At 44.8% G+C, this 20272-nt stretch overlaps 2 protein-coding genes across 3 annotated transcripts in view; one reads left to right on the top strand and one right to left on the bottom strand.

Annotated features, from left to right (window-relative positions):
* NMNAT2 (nicotinamide nucleotide adenylyltransferase 2) overlaps positions 1 to 7051 on the top strand; it is a 135341-nt gene extending 128290 nt beyond the window's left edge. Inside the window, exons 9-11 of the mRNA XM_046684472.1 lie at positions 151 to 252; positions 392 to 459; positions 2648 to 7051. Coding sequence (XP_046540428.1) covers positions 151 to 252; positions 392 to 459; positions 2648 to 2750 — 273 coding nt within the window. The 3' untranslated portion in view covers positions 2751 to 7051. The remainder of the gene's footprint in view (positions 1 to 150; positions 253 to 391; positions 460 to 2647) is intronic.
* Positions 7052 to 10569: 3518 nt separating this feature from the next.
* LAMC2 (laminin subunit gamma 2) overlaps positions 10570 to 20272 on the bottom strand; it is a 53129-nt gene continuing 43426 nt past the window's right edge. For both annotated transcript variants that reach the window (XM_046683062.1, XM_046683063.1), the window contains 7 exons: positions 19711 to 19855; positions 18862 to 19011; positions 18215 to 18329; positions 17058 to 17257; positions 14938 to 15096; positions 14745 to 14844; positions 10570 to 12304 (listed from right to left, as the gene is read on the bottom strand). In XM_046683062.1, the coding sequence (XP_046539018.1) occupies positions 12051 to 12304; positions 14745 to 14844; positions 14938 to 15096; positions 17058 to 17257; positions 18215 to 18329; positions 18862 to 19011; positions 19711 to 19855 (1123 nt within the window). In that variant the 3' untranslated portion in view covers positions 10570 to 12050. The remainder of the gene's footprint in view (positions 12305 to 14744; positions 14845 to 14937; positions 15097 to 17057; positions 17258 to 18214; positions 18330 to 18861; positions 19012 to 19710; positions 19856 to 20272) is intronic.

Here is a 20272-nt window from a genome sequence, read left to right as displayed (position 1 = left end):
TGACTGACAGGGCTGAGAGGGCAAGTTTGGGACTAAAGCTTGGGGTTCCGCATGGAAGGTGGCTCCACCCTGTTAAGTAGTTGCTTGGTAGGGGTTTGGAGTCACAGTCTCACCAAAAGGTGCTCTCTCTCTCTCCCCCCGTTTCTTCAGATGGAGGTGATTGTTGGGGACTTTGGGATCGTCGTGGTGCCTCGGGATGCAGCCGACACAGACCGAATCATGAATCACTCCTCGATACTCCGCAAATACAAAGTGAGTCCTCCATCTCCCTGCTGGTGTAGCTCTGGGATGCAGCACCTTTTCTGAGGGGCCTGGAGGGCTGGAAGAGTGAGGGCGCAAAACGAGTTTAGTGTGAGGGGCTGCCAACCTGCTCTCTCTGCTCTACCCCCAGAACAACATCATGGTGGTAAAGGATGACATCAACCACCCGATGTCTGTCGTCAGCTCAACCAAGAGCAGGTACGTTTGACAAATGGCCAGAGAGACCTTGGTTGGACCTGCTTACATATTTCCATACAATTTTCCTCAGTCAAGCTGACCTTTAGATTGGCCAACACCTGCTGCCTGGTATTCAGCCTTCTACTTGGACCTCACTTATCTGTCCCCAGTCATTTCCTTTTACAAAAGGAGACAGGCCATTAGCTAGCTGGTTTGGGGAAAGAAGGTGTTTTCAGTTTTGGGCTCTTTGGTTTGAGGTGCTCATGGAATACTGCTTTAGTAAACGTATAGGCTAAGCTGGCATAACAAAAAGATCCCCAAGTCAGAGTTTTAAATAAGAGAAATGTTTATTTCCCTCTTACTGAAGTCAGAAGAGATTGACTCTGGCCTTTTCAAAATGAAACCTCCATCTCTGGATCCACGACTGCAGCAATGACTGCTCTCAACCATTGGGAAAGGGCAAGGTGAAGCCCATGGCAAAGCGGTCATCTTTAAGAAAGTGGCCCAAAGTAGCACATATCACTTCCCCTTGCATCCCACCGACTCAGCCTCAGTCATGTGGCCATACTTCAAGGGAGGCTGGAAAATAGACCTTATAGCTTGGTGTCATGTGCCCAGTTAGAACTCGGGAGTCTCTATTACTAAACAGAAGAAGGAAAGAATGGATGCTGGGGGCCAGTTAACAGTCTCCACCACAAACCCCACATGGAAACGTCCTGTGCAATGGTGAGGTGTATGGAATATAGAGGCCTGGAAGGGTAATAAAACTGAAAGCCATGCGTGTGTAAGTGTAAATTAAACTTAGGAATGTGGCTGAGCTCACAGGGAGAGTCAAGAAGAAGGCTATGGGGAACCTTTAGAACATGTTAGCCTTTTAAAGAAGGCTAAGAAACAGGCAGAAACCACCAGCAGTGGTGGCCGCGGAACCAAGGCAGGAGAGGGTACAAAGATGGAGAGCATTGTCATCTGTGTCACATGTTTCAGAGAACTCAAATGAGCCCAGGACTTTTAAAGGTCCACCGGACTTCTTCCCTGGAAGGCAATCATGTAGACACTTGACAGAGTAACATCAGCTACGAGGTGAGAGCAGAACCCCAGTGACAATGGCCAGTGAGGGTAGAGAGGAGGTTGTGGTTCCAAATACGGCTGCACAACAGAATTACCATGAACGCTTACACAACAGCGCAAACTCCTGTGTCCCACTCAGTTCACTGAATCAGAATTTCTGGGGGTTGGGCCTAGGGATCTGCTTTCCGGGTGATTCTGATGAAGCTGGGCTTGGCATGTAGACCACTTTTTCAAGAAGCCTCCCTGAAAACTGTGCGGGGAGGCACTTGAGGACCTGGCTTGTTTGCCAGGTCAGGACAGTGGATGCATTGAAAAGGCAGTGAGCCAGCCTCATAGGTGAGATTTCATGGGGCAGGGCTCAGATGCCTTTCAGAATCTAGACACCTGAAAGAGTATATGGATTTGCACAACTAGCTCCTTGGGGTCAGACATTCCCAAGACCAAGTAGAGAATGTGGAAGAAAGAAAGTAGAGAAGTGAGAAAGAAGTAGAGAAAGTGAGTAAAGAATGGGAAGCAGTCAGACCAAGGCTGGAGCAGAACTGCAGAAAGCAAAGGGTCTCACTGGAGCTCTTTCGTACCTGTCAGTGCCTTCCTCCACTGCCCCCAGGGCTTGTGAGAAGGGCCTCAGAGAAGCGCACCTTCTTCTCTATCAGGGCTCCAACAGGAAGGAAAGGAAGTGGTCAATTATAAGAATCCCAGTGAGATTCATTTTCACAAGACCATGGTGCAGAGAAACACAAAGGGGTGAAATAAGAATAGCTAACACTTACATTTCAATGCCTAGTGTGCTTGGGCTATTTGAAGTACTTTGCATAATGACTCAATCCTTTTAAGAACTGAATGAGATAGGCCCGATATTACTCTCATTTTACAGAGAATACTGAAGAACGATAGACTTAAACAACTTGCCCGAGGCCCCTCAGTTAGGAAGTGGCAGAGCCAGGATGAAATGGAGTCGCCAGCAGAGGGGAGAATTGTGGGGGCAAGAGGGCTTTTCCTAATAGGGCTACCATTTACTTGGCCTAAGCAATTCTGGTAAAGGAGCGTTGGGTAAACCCCTTCCGTGAAAGAGGGTGGGCAGGCCAGTCTTGCCTTGCTTCAGGGAAGGATGTCCATCTGATTACGGTCTCTTCTCATCCAGGCTGGCCCTGCAGCATGGAGACGGCCATGTCGTGGATTATCTGTCCCAGCCGGTCATCGACTACATTCTCAAGAGCCAGCTGTACATCAATGCCTCAGGCTAGCAGCCACACAGCCTCTTCTCCACTCTCCCCTCGTCCTCCGCCAACACACTGGCCCCTCCAGTCTCTGTCAGTCCCCCTGTTTCTCTCCTGCCTCTCTGTTTCTCCATCTCCTCATCTTGACTGTTCTCCCCACTTGCTGACTCAAGCCCCCACAGTGTGGGGGACCTGCAGAGAACCAACGCATACCCTATTCCGCAGTCATCTTTGGACAAACTTTCCTCTAGTCTCCGGGTTGGGGGTGGGTGAGGGAATAAGGGTGGGAGTTGGGGGAAGTGCAGTCCTTGGAGATGTGCTGGTGTCTGTCTCCCAGCATGCTCTAGAGAGCGGCTCTGGTGCCCATCCTCCCAGCATGCTCTGGGGAGGCGGCTCTGGCTCTCGCCTTCCCAGCATGCCCTTTACCACGAAGGGCTATTTTTCTTTCTTTGTTTTTTTTTTCGTCGGTTTGTTTTTTGTTGTTGTTGTTCACTCCTCATAGAACTTGGATGAAATCAGTGTCCGGGATTCTTTATGTTTGTAGTCTTGATGCATTCCTGTGGGATTACTTTCCTTTTGATAGATTACCGTAGCCAGCCTCAGCAGGGGTCCGTGCAAGAGGGCCACACCCAGTAAAGAAGGCCCAGCCACCTCCAATTCCCCGACACCCCCACCCATCTACCCTCTCACTCACACACAGCAGCAGCAGCAGCAGCAGCAGCAACATTCTCCTTTGAAAGATGAGGGAGCAGAAGTCAGGAGTGAGACTTTGTGAAACCTGGGATGCAAGTCTGGCAAGAGGAAGTTTTCTCAGAGGAATCTGAATCCATTTCCTTAGTTTCAGAAGACCATTTTCCTGACGCTCTGGGCCTAACATGACACAGAGCCAGTCCAGCCTCATTTTCTGGTGGCGTCTGTACAGTTACTTCTTTCGGCTGTGACTGATGGCAGAGTGTAGGGTTCCCTGCCAGCCAAGGCATTTCCAAGGGAACTTCAGATCACCATGGAAGCCCTTCGAGGCCATACTTAGCCACATTCCTGCATCTGAGAAGAATCTCGTATGTAAGGCCAAATCCTAATAATGCAGTCATTTCTTAAATAAAACATGCTAGGAATTTACTCAACCCTAGAGATCTTTGCTAATTGGAATTATTTATTGCCCATTTGGTTGGGAAACGTCTCTGTCCTAACGTAAGTCCAGGACGACCTAGGAGAAAACAATTTGTTGCCCTGATGGGAAGCAATGGTTCTTACCCCCTCTAGCTGCAACACGGGTGGTGCTTGGGGTCAATTCCTCCTTGAGAAGCAATGCCTTGCCCTTGTTTCTGGGGTTGGTCATATCTCCTCAGAGCTCAGCAACCACAGTCATCGCCTGAGGAAATCTGCCTGGCAGGGGAATGGGTTCACAGAACACAGGTCATGAGGGGCATCAAGAGCCATTAAACTTTTTTACTCCTCTTTTCTCTAATTTCCCTTTCTCTGCTGCCCCCACAAATAGTTTTGACAGACCCTGTTCCAGTTGTTCAGCCCTCATTCATGTCCTGCTTGGAGAGCTGAAAGGAAATTATTCTCTTGTACGCTGTGTCTCTCATCCAGTTTCTCTTTCTTGGGTTCCTGGTTGTCCTGGAGGAATGGTCCCTGAGCAGCAGGATAATTTTATCAAAATCTAGTACTTCCAGCTACGGCCCAGGAGAGGTTAGGTGAGATCTGACACCAGGGTCAACGTTCTTCACCACACATTTCACATCTGCAACCTCCTTCAATAGCCTCCAAGAAAAGGAACTGGATTCAACAGAAGAACATGGTAGAGTAGCATCCAGGAGGGTATTGCTCCTCTTGGGTTATGGAAATCAACTCCAGAGGAGGAAGGAAGATCCTATTCTTGGGTCTCAGTATTTGGCTAAGGATCATGGAATCATGAATTAAAATAACCATAGAGATTAGTTGATCCAACATTCTCCTTTAAAAGATAAGGGAGCAGAAGTTCGCTGGATTAAAAGGCTGGTCCAAGGTCACACAGCAAGTGTAGAGCCTTGTAAAAGGATATTGTTTCCCTGACCCTTAGGTCATCACACTACACAATCTCTGCTCCTCTGGTTCCCCATGATACTGGCCAAGTAACGTGCTTTTCAATCTTTACCTGGCAACTTTCTCTTAAATTATGTCTATCCCAGGTGCTCCCTATATATGGCATTGTGTATGCCAGTCCTGAGGGAGGATTTGATCATGAGGAAGGCCATAGCTAGGTTTCCTTAGAAACTAAGAGATCTCAGCAGCTTGGAGGAAACCCCAGAAAAGGACCCTCTGAATCCAAGAAAGGATTGCTTTGTGGAAAGCTAAGAAAGCCCCAGAAAGTGCTCAGGATGACTCTGGTGCTGGAGAGAGAAAGGCAGAAGAACCTTTGTCTAGGCAAAACAGTCAGCAAATGAAACAAAGGAAAAGAGGGAGCTGGATTCCCTGGAGGAACACAGCAGTTTCAAGGATATGGAGTTTATGGAAAGAATTTCTTATGAGGATCCACATGAGCATCTCTGAGAAAGACCAGATATCTTTTATCCCTTTCATCCACTCTGCTACTCTGCTGGACTCCGTGGTCAAGCCCCATTTAGTCCGCAACCTATGAGAGGAAAGTGGGCTTGTTCTATGCACACGGGGGCCAAAAGGCACATAATTGGGGAGATGCAGATGAGCTAAGGAAAAGAACAGGGCCATAGAAGAAGTAGATTTCCAGGAATGCAATGGGGCAGATCTTATCTGGGTGGATCACAGGAATCATGTTAAAATACCTTTCTTTAAATACAAGGAAAAGAGTATCCCCTTTGGGGTAAAATTGTCCAATCCCCACCCTGCCTCATTCTTCATTTGCTGGGGAGAGGTCAGAGCCCCTCTCTTAGTCTAGGGCAGGACATTGTGGCTGTTAACCAGCTAAGGCCAACATCAGAAAGATGATTCAGAGTTGGAAGGAGTAAGCCAGGTGCCAATAGGATGACCTCTGGGCCCTGACTTCCCCTCTGGGGTCCTGCTCCCTCCTACAAAGGCCAACCCAAGGCTGGCATGGCTCAGAGTTGGTGAGAAAGTCATGGGCTGGAATGAGCATATCAAGAGGGGTCTGGAGCCTCGTTTCCTGCCTAACAATAAAAAATGGCCCTCCCATTTTTCTGAAAGTAGCTGATATGAGTAAGAACAGGCAAGAAGGGAATCCTTTGTGTCAATGACTCTCTCCTCAAGGAATGGCCCTCTGGGGGGTCTGTGCTGCTAGCTGGTACCTCATTTGCCACCCTTCCTACCCCAGGCAGCCTCTGGGGCCTTCTTGCTTTCATTTCCTTGAATGTACATAGGAACAGGGGAGGAAAGTCTCTTACTGAAGTGCCTGAAACCCAGAGCTAGAGCTTCTAGAGACGCTGTTCTTCCTGTCTCAGCTTGGCCAACCTTTCCCCAAAGTTCTCTAGTCTCATGCTCCAGCTTCTCAGAAGGAATAAAAGAACTTGTTGTTCTAATTAAGTAGAAAGCGAGACTCGATCATCAACCCACAGCAAAAGACAGAGAATCCCAGGGAGAAACGACTTGTATTTTAACCGCCCAAATCTACTCTCCCAGACTGATACACTCACACTCTTTAGGGGACTAAGAGAGAGAAGCATGTTATATTTTATTCATCAAAAGAGTAATGCAAAAATACATCAGTAGAATATGAAAAGCTCAGGATCTCTCCCAAGGCTGCTGCAGGAAGGCCGGCAGGTGAGATGGGAAGGAGGGAAACGGGGACCGATTTTGTAGCTCACCCAATTAGGACACCTTAGGAATAGCATTGTGGTCATGACGATGAACATGCTCTGTCGGATTCATCCCGCCTGCACCCTCCTATAGCTGCCCAGTAAAGTCACCTCTTCACGTGGTTTCTCTGTCATGTGAGTTTGGAGTGTCCTACTAGCCTGTTCCAGTTAGTTAGGAAGGAGTTATGTTCGTTCCCTCCTCCTTCAGTCTAGGCCCAGGGCCCAGAACTCGGCTTGATCCAAGTGGTCTCAGGATTGGCATGGGGAGGGGGAAGCTTTTTTTGAATCACTTTTTGGTCACTGAATCTGCCCTTTGAAGAGTAAGATTTGCTTTAACTCATTAATAAAGACTACATTCAAGTTGCAGCGCCACTTCACAGTGAAATATTTTGAGTAAAATTTTGTTGCTAGAATAGTCACAGACAAAAGTTTTATCAGCAAAATGTTTCAATGACGTTAATAAACAAGACAATGCTACTAGAGTCTCGTTGCTTGGTCTAGAATCTTCTCTGAGGGTTGCCAAATTAATCGCTTTTTCTTCATAGTCTTACTTGACTGGAGCCAACAGTTGCAAAAATGTGTTTAAAGCAGGAGAATTTCCGCCTGGTTTAGCTGATGCCACATGGGACATACAAAAGTATATACAGTTAGGGGCTGGCCCGGTGGTGTAGGGGTTAAGTTCGCGGGCTCCACTTGGGTGGCCCGGGGTTCGCAGGTTCAGATTCCAGGCACAGACCTCGCACCACTTGTCGAGTCCCGCTGTGGTGCATCCCACATAAAATAGAGGAAGGTGGGCACAGATGTTAGCTCAGCGACAATCTTCCTCAAGCAAAAAGAGGAAGATTGGCAACAGATGTTAGCTCAGGGCCAATCTTCCTCACACACACACACACACACAAAGTATATGTCACACCTATTATTATAAGCAGGGAAGAATAATTAGTGAATTTGTGAATCATGCCTAAGTTTTCTCAACTTTAAAAAAAGTCAAATCTTAGATCCCACCTAATCTGCATAGCCTGGTATTGGTTAGCTCTGGCTCCTTAATGAAATTAGTTCTTTATGAAATAAAAATATATTTATGAAAATTAAAAACTTGAATAACTGACTTTTTGGCATGAAAGATCTTAAGATAGAGGTTATTAAACTCATATTTGTTTTGGCAATGTAAACAAGGAGAAAATGAATTTTTGTTAATTGTTCAGTCCTGTTGTGACTATCAGTTCTTATTTCATTTTTAGTTGTGACATACATTATGTATTGGTTTAGGTCTAAATGGTGATTGCCATTAGCTAATATCAGTCGTGATTTAGAAGGTGAAATAGCAATTCCCTGTTAGGCAAGCTCATTTAGGGCTTACCTACTTGTTTGTCAGAGTAGTTGTGTTTTTCTAAAAAATCATTTTGGGGGGCCGGCCCAGTGGTGCAGCGGTTAAGTTCACACGTTTCACTTCGGCGGCCCGGGGCTCGCCGGCTCACATCCCGGGTGCCGACATGGCACTGCTTGACAAGCCATGCTGTGGTGGGCATCCCACGTATAAAAAAGTAAAGGAAGATTGGCACAGATGTTAGCTCAGGGCCAGTCTTCCTCAGCAAAAAGAGGAGGATTGGCAGCACATGTTAGCTCAGGGCTAATCTTCCTCAAAAAAAAAAAAAGGAAAAAAATCATTTTAGTTCTTGTACATTTTTTTGTTGAAGATTGAGATTAGCCAGCTTTGTGTGTAGCTACATGGCTTTGGTGACACATCATAATGATGCTTGATATGCCTTGTAAATTCATTACTTGTATTTATGTTTGCTATTCATAAAGCTAAACACTTCTTTTCTCTGTCCGGTGAATGCGTAATGATGAAAGCTTGTTTAAAATTGGGTATAAACACTGGCTTAATTTGCTAACTTACAAAATATATACTAAATATGGGGCTGGCCCAGGGACACAGCGGTTAAGTTCACATATTCCGCTTCGGCAGCCTGGGGTTCTCTGGTTCAGATCCTGGGTGCGGACATGGCACCGTGTGGCAAGCCATGCTGTGGTAGGCATCCCACGTATAAAATAGAGGAAGATGGATATGGATGTTAGCCCAGGGCCAGTCTTCCTCGGCAAAAAGAGGAGGATTGGCGGCAGTTGTTAGCTCAGGGCTAATCTTCCTCAAAAAGAAAAAAACAAAAAAACACTAAAATATATACTAAATATGAATGAACATATATGTACACACACATTTCTTCCCTTATGACCCATAAGTAAACTTCAGACTTGGAATTTTCTAGGAAGTACCATGTAGCCAATAGTATAAAGAATGCAGAGAAATTCTATGCTTTCCATGTGGGAAAATGGAACCACAGCAAGAATCCATAACATCCCCATGACCATGCAAAACATTAAAAGAAGACACGATAAACATATTCCTGGTCCTTGAGACTTGTTACAAACATTGGACGTTACTGAGTATCTCCTTACCCTTTTCTCCAGACTTCCAAGAGGACTGAAAAGAAACCACATCCTGAGATAAGATCAGAAATACATCTACTAAGAAGCTACAGCCTAGCGGCAGTTTCCTTTCTACCCTCTCTCCAGACAGAAATTCCTGTGAGTCAAAGTAGATGACGATGTGTGTAAGAGCCTACCAGCAGCATGATTAATCAGAAAACTCTCAGAGGAAAAGTACAGGAAAGTTTTCACTACTAAATTATAAATACTGATGAGAAATTGGAAGGAAGGCTCACTTAACTCGGCAGAGTCAGGTCAAGACTAGTAACAGAGGTTACGTCCTGGGTAAGCTGTCTCTAAGCCACACGACCCTCTTCTCTTCTTAGGGACAGTCTGTCAGGTTGTTAGAAATGAGGGAATCACTTCTATGCCAAGGGAGTTGCACAAGTCTCTTTTCCATTCCCCATCTCTTCTCAGGGATCATCTCCCATTTGTCAGGGAAGACATTCTCATGACTTTCTTAACAATATCTTAACATTGAGAAACCCTTTCATGACTGCATGGTACGTTGGATATTAAGTAATGGGATCCCTCAGCAAGCTCCCTGGAAGATGCACTGCCTAATCGTGTACTCAGCAGACAGCCAATCACTAAGAACGCTTTCTCCCCTTTCAGAGTAGAGAACTGTCACTCAGAAGGGGCTTCCTATCAAGACACTATTGTTTTCCAGACCCCTTGCAAGTTAGATATGGTCATAATTCTGGGTTTTAGACGATGGGATCTGAAAGAAAGTGATATGCAGCGCCTCCCAGGCCTGGCCCACACCAAGCTTCTGTGTGCATCCCTTCTCCATGTCTTTTTCCCTTCCCACCCACTGGAATGGAGATGATCCCCCAGGGCAAGCTTAGAAGTCACATGTTGTAAATGGCAGGGCCTCTAGAGTAACTATGTGGAGGGCCACCCTGCCAACTTTCTCCCCAGCTAGTCTGTTACGGGAGCAAGAAAAAAGTCTATTGTATTTGGGTCATGCACATTTCTAGGTCTGTGTAACACAGGAGTTAACCTAATCGAATTAATACACACGCATTTTCTGGGCACCAGTTGTTAATTACAGTGAGAGATTTGTAGGCTTCACGACTGAGTACGCCAAGACGGAATTATACTTTCACTTCCACAGAAGAGAAATCAAAGTGATCAGACCCGTCAGAATTTAGGGGGTCGATGTGGATAGGAGCAGAATCCTTTCCTCAGCCGTTTGGGCAGATGCTCAATTCAAGATCTTAATTTATTAAATTTTAACTTGTTAAAAAGCATGACAATATTTCAGGTGTTAAAAATCACGATAAATTATTGATTTTACCTTTATTTTATAGATGATGAAAAAGGATAAAAATATTACAACCCCCACCCTGCTCGAGTTGTTCCAGAAATAAATCCATCTTCATGCTTAGAAGACAGCACCAGTTAAATCTCATAAAGTGCTCCGCTCCTATAGTTGGAAAGGACAAAACACGATGCTCAGAAAAAGGAATTAAAGAAGCTAACTCTAGACTCATTGCTCTTTCTATGGCGTTTTAGTTTCCATTGTTTTGGCACCTCCACCTTAAGCTTAGAGGTTAATAAATTAGGAACTAACCACAGGCATCTAAGAATTATTCTTTATTTAAACCCTTGTCCATGAAAAGCCAAGGAAATACAGAAGTGAGGCAGCACCAAAGTCTTCTGAGCTGAAGTGGAAGTGCCTCTGGTTTTTCCAGCAAATCCCACTGGTGTCATCATGACTCAACAGTCTGTTGCAATCAGTTGTGGAAAGGGGCAGAGTGTCAGCTGGAATGCAAAGAAGTGTGCACAACCCAGAAGCGTCTCAACTTTGCCAAAACCCAAGTGTCCCCACAGGAGTGTCTTGCAATATATGTTCTGTTCAGAAAAGAGGTTGCAAACCAGGGGGTTATTCCAATCACCACCACTTGTGATGAACAAGATTTGTAAGTTTAATTTTATTTTTTTAATGTTTTTCTTCCTCACTAGAAAATCAGTTCTATGAGGGCAAATACTATTTCACCACTCTACTCCAGCCCCTGGCACACAGTAGGCGCTCAATAAATATATGTTGTAAGGATGGATGGATGAATTGAAGGATGGATGGAAGGATGGATTCTATCCAGCTCAAGTGTGAGTAGGAAGATTTTCTGCTATAAGGAGAGAGGGAGAATAAAATAAAACACGTCAATGCATGTAATTTTTAATGTTTGAAAAGTGGGATTGAATTAGGACCAATAAATCTAGATAATGGCACCTCTTTCAGTGTCCAAGTTACATTTTTCTATCACTTTGTAACCCAAAAGTAAATACTTTCCCAGTGTTTGCTTTGCTGGCAGGAAATGCTTTAATAAAAATGTAGTCTCTAAGTTGCCATGACATCATCAGGAGAAAGGATGTCTCTCTGAGACCCAGAAGAACTCGAAAGTGGCAGGACATGACAGGCACCATTGCTCCAAATGGGTCAGCCTTACAGCGCCTCACTCCATCAGTGCTCACTTCTTCCAGCTTGAAAGCGGCGCACATGTTTATGTAATGGTTTATGTTATGGATGGTAAGTGGGAGGAACTCTGGTCAACAAGAAGCTTGCATTGGACACTACAAGGCAATGGTATTTTACTGGCCACAGTAGGACTAGACTTCACTCTCTTCTGAAATGAGGAAGAAGTTTATAGGTGGACAAAGTAAAAAGATTTTCCTTTGGTCACATTACTCAAAGAATAAGCTGACTATAACCCAGCAGCACTTGTCCATACTCCAGGACTCAGTTTATGACTTTCTGAGGCAAACATCTGCCTGTGCAGTTTGTCCTTCCATCCAGTCTACCCTTTGTCGTCAGGCCCTTGATCAGTCTCACACTCAACGTTATTTGCCTCATTGCCCAGGACCAGGAAGCAAATAGTATCACACTGGTGCAATAAAGACATTTATCTGGCCGAGGTCTCAGGGATGGGATCAGGTTCACTGGGGCCTGAGCACACGCATTCAACATATTCAAATATTCCCATCCCACCCCACCCGCATGCGGGCTCCTGAGCCCTGAGGTCTGAATCCCAAGAACCTTGGTTGAGAAATCTCTAAGGCAGCTTCACTGTTGCTCAAGAGCCTGGGTATTGTAGCAGCCCGGGGGCAGGTTGTCCCTGATGTTCTCCAGGTTCTGCACATCAGCCAGAATCCCATCTATGCTAGTCTCCAGCAAACGGAGGTGGCCCTTCTGCCGACGTGCCCTCTCTTCCAGCTCTGACATCAAGGTCCGTAGCTGGCTGTTGATCTGAGTCTTGGCTCGGAAAAGCTTCTGCTCCAGTAAGATCAGCCTCTCTTCATCCACACTGCCAGGCTGGTCTATTTCAGGGAATGAGAAAGGAGTTAATATAGAAGAGCTGTGGTTAGATCTCCTTGAACACATGTGGACCCTGTCTACCCTTAATAAATTCCTGTTTCCACCTGTCCACAGCAGACAGCATGCCATACATTCAAAAGGCTTCTTTGAAATTAGCAATAATACAGAAAAAATTCTGAGAGCTCTAGCCTAATTACTGAGTTATGAACAGCCCAGTTCAAGCCTCTGAGTTCTACAGTGAAGCAATATGAAGCTTGGATTTCTCCTTTCACGTCTGGGTCAACAGTTCACGCTCTGAAAAGATGAAGGCTGAAGGTCACAGGGGCCTGAGTACTGTCCAAAGTGGCTGCCCATCACAGCTCACCCTAGGACCAGAATCAACTCCAAACTATGCTTTCTGAAGCACTCTTGGGAAATATCTTGTTGTTTTCCATCAGAAGATCTTTAGAAACTGGCAGAGCTTCATGGTTTACAGAGGCCAAGGTATGCTGCGCTATTTGGAGGATGTTTTACAGCTGTTAGGAAATGATGTAAGACTTCATTCTGGCCTGAAACAGTCGGAATCTGGCTAGACACTAATTTATGTCCAATGTGAAATGGAGTCACATTTGTTCAGGTATGTTTTACCCATAAACAATCTAAAACCAATGTCAGCACAAAAGGCACCTGGCCAGGCCTGTTTGGTTTGAATAGGTTTGAGCCGCCCTTGGTCAATTCAAACTCAAGGTCAGGTTGCCTCACATATCTAAACTGCAGCGCTAACATCTGACTGCATGAGTTTATTATACCCAGAGCAATTAAACTGTTATTGTTCCAGGACTCGAGAGAGCAAACAGCATAGAAGCAACACCAAAACAAAAGTGTTGATCCAATGGATCAGTCCTGCACCTGGCGCAGGGGAGAATTCAAGAATTTAGGGTTCGACGACATGCAGAGAAAGTTAAATAAGCCTGGAGGCAAGATAACCATGTCGGGGGAGGCAGCATGAGCTACTCAAAAACTGCAGGAGCACTGGAGACAGAGACCTCGGTTTGAATCCTGCCTCCACAAATGACTGTGTGATCTGCAGAACATTATTAACCTCTCTGAGCCTCAGTTTACTCCTCTGTGAAATAAAATAATAAAAATAATAAAACTCACCTCATAGGACCTTTAAAAGACTGAAATGATGTTACACCATGAAGACACCTGGCCTAGTGCCTGACACATAGTAAATGTTTAATAGTTCCAAAATACCACTCTCTCATTTTCTCCTTAGAGGCCTTCTTAGTTCATTACCTTTTTCACAACACTAAACAAAGCCACTAAGATCTCAGCTAAGGAGTGTTTTGTACCCTTAGAGAGTAGTTTACTCGTTGGGGCTTATTGGATCACAAAGCAGGCCTGTTAGCATAACAACACAGACAATATTGGTCTCTCAGGGCAATGGTGCTCCACAGAAAAATCAGGTGTCAAAACCATAATGAACTGAAAAAGCAGAACCGCCTTTTCCTGAATGTTACTGGAATCTATGACCAAATCCCCGGTCCCAGACCTGCTACAGTTCGAGCTTGATGAAACAGGCCAAATGAGGGTCTGGTACCAGTTCTACCTAAACCCAGAATTTTCATTCAAATCAGTTTTCTTCTGGGAAAAATTCTGTGGGGAAGTCTGAGTCGTTGCCACGCTGTGCCATCCAATCTATTTTATCCTAAAATTGTGCAGTATCTCATGGACCTGTTACCTTTATATTTCTTCTGCGTAGCTCAAATTTCCCCATTTGGTTACATCAAGGTACAACTGTGGTTTGGGGAGGGACAAACAGCAGAATCAACAAGTGATTCTTGACTTCACAGACGGGGAGAACCTTCGCTCTCACCACTTCTCCTGCCTCAGCAGGCTCCCTCACCTCTCTCCTCAATTATTTCAACAATCTTCCAGGTGGTCTCAGCCAGCCTCTGTCTAACCCACCTCCAAGCTCTCCCCACTCAGCCACCCTGACGATCGTTCTGAAATACGCAGGGCTGATATTATTCCTCTGCTTAAAACTGTCCACTGGCTTCTCAGGATCGAAGCCAGAAGCCGTAGCAGGACTGCCAATCTGTCCAGTCTTCTCCTTAGCTGTGAACTTCCATTCCTGCCTCCACAATTTACTATGTGATCTGCAGGACATTAGCAAGCTCTCTGAGCCTCAATACACTTCCCTAAATACACCCAGTTCTTTGACCTACAGACTTTCACCTTCAAGGGCAATAAGTTCTCAGTGACCCATCTTAGAGATGGTAAAGTAGAATCCAGAAAATGGATAGTAACCTGCCCAAAGTACCTGAGCCTGGAAATAAAGCAAACTTCTGATACCCTTAAGGAAAGCTGAGACTCCCTTTCATCAGGGCCAGGTCTAGTCAGTCTTCTGGGGAGAAGCCCTGGAGCATGGGGCTGGAAGGTTGTGGATACTCCACATACCTATTAGGTGTAGGATGCCATCCAATGTGTTGAGTGTGTCTTGGATCGTAACTCCAGCATTCTTGGCTCTGTTTTCAACTCTTTGGGCCTCTGCAATTACCTGAAGAAAAAGAAATACAAACCAGTCTTGAAAGGGTGTTTCCCATATTGGCAAGTTTAAAGGGATCTCCTGTGGAAAGATACGGGAACTCACCATCTGCACTGCGTCCATATCCATGTCAAACTCCTGCTCCTTCCTTGACAGCTCTCCTTCCACTTCTCTCATCTCACTTTTCAGAGTGGCCAGTCCCTTCTCCATGGCCAAGGCTCCATCTGCTGTCACATTGGCTTCCAAGTTCAGACCTCCTATCTCCTGGGAGAAGAAAAGGAGCCAGGGACGGAAGGAGAAACAGGGGTGAGGCACAAAAACATCTCAAAGACAACTGCAGAAAAAATACAGCTGCAGGCAGGCCCTGATGGAGTGAGTTAGATGAATAACGAGCGAGTCAGACTTGGCGACACACCCTTCCCCAAGCTCTGCCTCCAACAAGTTACTTTTGGGGTAGGTCTCTAGGAACTGGAGCCATCAGCAGTGAGACACTGGTCAATGGTCACCACACGGTGAATGCAACAGGAACCAGTTGGGAAAACCCAGAGGGCGAGAAAGGCACGTCATTTTCTGTCATATTTTTTTGCCGCCACAGTCTTTTGAATGACTTTACTAGGATCCCCAAGGCAGTTTAGTTGAGTTTAGGATGCAGAGAATGAATGGGCTACAGCTTTGAGTTTTGTTTTTATTAAAACAAACACTGTCAATATCAGGCCAGCCCCATGGCCAAAGTGGTTAAGTTTGCACACTCCACTTCAGCAGCCCTGGGTTTGCCTGTTTGGATCCCGGGCGTGGACCTACGCACTGCTCATCAAGCCATGCTGTGGCAGCATCCCACATAGAAGAACTCAAATGACCTTCAACTAGGATATACTACTATATACTGGGGCTTTGCGGAGAAAAAAAAAGAGGAAGACTGGCAACAGATGTTAGCTCAGGGCCAATCTCCCTCACCAAAAAGTATACTTAAAAAATATATATTAAGAAAACCCAAAGTCTATCAACATCTTTATCAATAAGCTATTAATAAGCATCAAATTGCAGGTGACTCTGTGCTAGAAGTGTATAAAGAGAGGCACATGAAATTGGTTTCTACCCTCACGGAACTTAAAATTAGACAGTATTTTTACAAGTTACCAAGTGGTCCAAGAGTGAGGCCAAACAGTCCAGATCCCAAGAGTTCCCTCTGGGCTTTCTAGAGCTGCATAAGCCTTCTAGAAGTCATGCTTAAATAAGAACTAAGAAGCTTTCTTTCAACTGAGAAGCACTCCTACTGTAGCATTTAACCTATGGGTTGTAAGTGTAACGTGTGTGTCTCTCTCCATTACACTGAGTGCTCCTTGAGGAGAAAGACTGGGTTTTCTCATCTCCATATCCCCAGCCCCAAGCGCAGTGCTGGCACACGGTGGAAGGAGAGAGAATAATGAATAAGCAGAGCTTAGACATAGAACACAGATAGGGGCAAGGTATCTAGAATGCCAGGATTTCATAGTCTTCAATCAAATATTGATGATAAGTGTTACAGGTTGAATTATGTGCCCCAAAAAGTTATGTTGAAGTGATAACCCCAAATACCGCAGAATATGACCTCATTTGGTTGCTGCAGACGTAATTACTTAAGATAAGGTCATATTGGAGTGGAGTGGACCTCTAATCCAATATGACTAGTGCCCTTAGAAGAGATGGAGACACCTAGAGAGAAGAATTCCACGTGATGACAGAGGCAGAGATTGGAGTGATGCTGCTGCAAACCAAGGCACACTAAGGGTTGACAGCCACCAGCAGAAGCTAGAAGAGGCAAGGAAAGTTTCTACCCAGAGTCTCAGAGGGAGCGTGGCTCTGACACCTTGATTTCAGACTTCCAGCCTCCAGAACTGTGAGAGAATAAATTTCTGTTGTTTCAAACCCCCCAGTCTGTGGTACTTTGTTAGAGCAGCTCGAGGAAACTAATACAATGGTCAATATAAAAACAACCTTGGATGGTTGGTGTTGTCCAAAAAGGGAGCTGAAAGGGAGATGTGGGGGGTTGGGGCCCTAGCACTCAGTCAATCACAGCTCTGTGAATCAATCAACAAAATGGGTGCCCAAGTGGATCTGGGGCTGTCGAGGACCACAACAGGACCCTGAGCCCTAGGGCTCAAAATGAACCTGACGCTCTCTCTCCTTCCACACTACCCTTGCGTTTGGGGCTGCTCATGCCAACCTGCATTTCAATTTCTCTTTACCTGTTCTATCTTGCCAGAGATCTCCAGGGCCTCCCTGGCTGCATTCTTTGCCCTCTGGGCGTCGGCAGCAGCACTGCCCAGGGCTGCTTCTGCTTGCTTCGTCTTGTCACTGGCACCTGCAACCTTCTGGCTGATGTAGGAGAGTCTCTTCATGGCCTCTTCAGCTTCTGCTCTTTTATCTCCAACCTGCAGGTCAAACTCTGAAATGAAGATAAGAAAATATTGCCACGAAGATGAAAACTAACTTATAAAACTAACTGACAAATGAAGATGAAAAGGGCCAAAATTTTTAGGAAAAATTCTGGAAAAAGTGTTATTACCGCCAAGTTGTGGCTGTTCCTGCTTTCTTATCCAGGAGAAAGCATCTTAAAGGAGGCATTGGACGGGCCATAATTAGTTCTTTGCTTAGAGAAATTGACAATCAGTGTGTCTTCGGTACCCACCACTGCAAGACTATTAAGACCCCAAAGTGGATCAAAGGCAGGTGGAATCTTTGAGGCCCAAACGTTCAAGCCAGAACATTAAACCCTAAGCTGCCAATGACAATAGTTGGAGGCTGGATAGAATGGGTAGAGAGGTACTTTCTGTGAAGAAAATCCAAAGACTATAGGAAAGTTTCTTTTTTGTTCTTTAGTAAAGAAGACTGAAATTTTAACCAGATCTCTAAAAGGCACAAATGCACATTTCCTGGATCTAGATGCTGTGATAAAGCTTGCTCCATTACCACCACCAAGCAACCACCTTGGTTCCATTCTGGAACCAACCAAGCTACAAAAGAAAAGGAAAAATTTTTGTATGGTAGTGGGATGTTGGATCTGTAAGAGATCTTAGAGATCACTGACTGCAACCTTCTCCCTTTAAAGAAGAGGAAATTAGGGTCCGGAAAGGCTACATGACTTGCCTATGGTCACACAGCCAGCTCAGCCTGGTCACATGGCCCAGCAGAGATCAGAACTCAAGCCTTCTGACATCTAGTTCAAGTCTTCGCGCTACATCAAATATTAACGAAATTTTTTTCTTTAGAAAGATACTTCTTAAGCATCTCTTAATATCCCAATGTACCTATCACTTAGAGAAACATATGAGGATTCAAAATAAACCAAAGTCATGGTTATACCTTTAAAATACTCAAGTGACCTAAACCATGAACTACTCACCTCTGAGATTCTTTAAGATGTTCTCAACTTCATAAAAAGTGGCATTGCCCATACTTAGTGCTTCTTGGGCTCTGCTTTTAGCAAGGTTGGCACGGGAAAGCAGCTGATCTGATGTCTGCAAATAGGCAGACAGAACAAGATTAGAGTAAATGTAACATACACCCGGGAAGTGCATTCCTGTCAGCAAAATCACTCCAACACATTTCTCTTCACGACAACAGTCCTGTGATTCACTGAATAGTCTAGGGGTGCTGTGGCAAACCCTTCCACAATCTGAGACAGAGCAAACTTCAGAACCCAAAAGGATCCCATATAGAGAATAGCCTCAAACTCTAGCCCATTATCAGGAACAAGAATAGTAATGTAAATCATAATTTTAAACTCTAGATACTTCCTGAAGTCAATCTAGCAGACAGAGTAGGCCAAAATTGGACCAGGAGGCCTGAGTCCTCTTCTTAGATTTGAAGGCTGACTTAGTGGGTGGAGCTGAGCTAACTCCATCAAGGCCTGTGTATTTCAGTTACTCTCCCTGTAAGCAGCAGTTCCGTGACCTTTAGACTGTTTTTGATGATTCCTCTTGCCATATTTATTCACATGGTAGGCATTCAATACGTGTTTGTTGAATGAACAAATTAACGAAAGGATACCTGTCTCCCATTCTTTCCATTCTGTAAGAGCTGCCGGGTTTCTTCTTCCCAGTTTCCCAGATTGCTTTGCACGTGCTTGAACTCATCCATATGCTTAGTCACACGGTTTGAGAGAGAATCAGCTTTTTGTCTGAGCCTCTTCGCTTCTACCTGTAAGCCCAAAGAAATGAATGAATCTGACTTTCTGCTCACCAGGTACCACGACAGCCTTCTTAGGACCTGACATCATTGTTTGAAAACAACAATTCAGCCCAAAGTCTAACAGAAATGAGGTAATATGCCTAATGAAAGTCAGGCAGCAGGTCCCCAAGCATCAAACAGGGTTTGTGTCTTTTATTTTTTTCATTATTTTATGTGTTAGTTTATACATACATGAGAACATTTTTTGTGGGAATCATTATGAGTGGTTTTTACTGTAGGTAGAAAGCTGAATCTTCTTAATGTAATAAGTTTGGAATAGCTAAAGGAATCGATGACAGAAACAACGCAAAACTTCTGAGAACTTCTGAGTGTCTGCATATAGAGATGTACCCTAGGATGGACCTAAGTGTATAAATATCAAATTTTATCTATAACAATTTCCCACAGGTTTCAACAGTCCCCAGAACTACAGAAGAGATATAAAACTTCTACCCACTAATAGGATTGAGCCAAGGCCTTTTCAGAGACCAAGATTGGGGTTTAAGAGCAAGAAAACGGATAATGAGAAGGATAAACACTCTTTCTAATCTAAAGCGAGAAACGTTAATATAGAGGGGAAACAATAATTGAACATTATTACGGAGCCCCCAGAGAAGAAAGCATTACAGCCCTTCTTCTGTACATCAGTGCCAGGCTAGATGCCCTTACCTGCAAGGACTGATCATTGACTCCCTGAATCTGAGACACGGAATTGAGAAGGTGGAGACTATGCTGATAAGACCTATCTGCTTCCATGTCGGTTTGCGTGGCCTCCCTCGACAACTCCTGGGCCAGAGATTTAGTTTTCTGCAATCTGCAGGGAACAAAGAAAGGGGACTTTGAGAAGTCACTCTTTTTATTCAAAGCAAAACTTGAGCCTATTGTTTTAAAAGTATATAGTTGGAATTATCAAAAGAACCAAATGAGGTTATGTGTCAGATATGAGTCCCTCTCCACAATCTAAACATAAGCCTTAAAGTTTATACAGGTTAGGTCAGAAAAATTCAACCCAGGTTTCCCAATTCTTTATAATATAAATATATTATTCTTCGATCCTCCACGCCATCAGATGGATTTACTCATAGTCTTCAAACACCACAGAGGGTGACCGTAACTCCAAGTACGCAATCTCTCAACCAGCACACAAACTTTACTTCGATTCGTCAACCCTTTCTTCTCTTAGCCTAAAAGGCATCTGCTTTAGCCCAAAGTACTACTCTCATTCTCTTCT

The sequence above is a fragment of the Equus quagga genome, chromosome 13 (assembly GCF_021613505.1).
Source record: "Equus quagga isolate Etosha38 chromosome 13, UCLA_HA_Equagga_1.0, whole genome shotgun sequence".
Taxonomy (NCBI): domain Eukaryota; kingdom Metazoa; phylum Chordata; class Mammalia; order Perissodactyla; family Equidae; genus Equus; species Equus quagga.
Note: the sequence above shows the minus strand (reverse complement) of the source record. Positions and strands in the feature narration are given on the sequence as shown.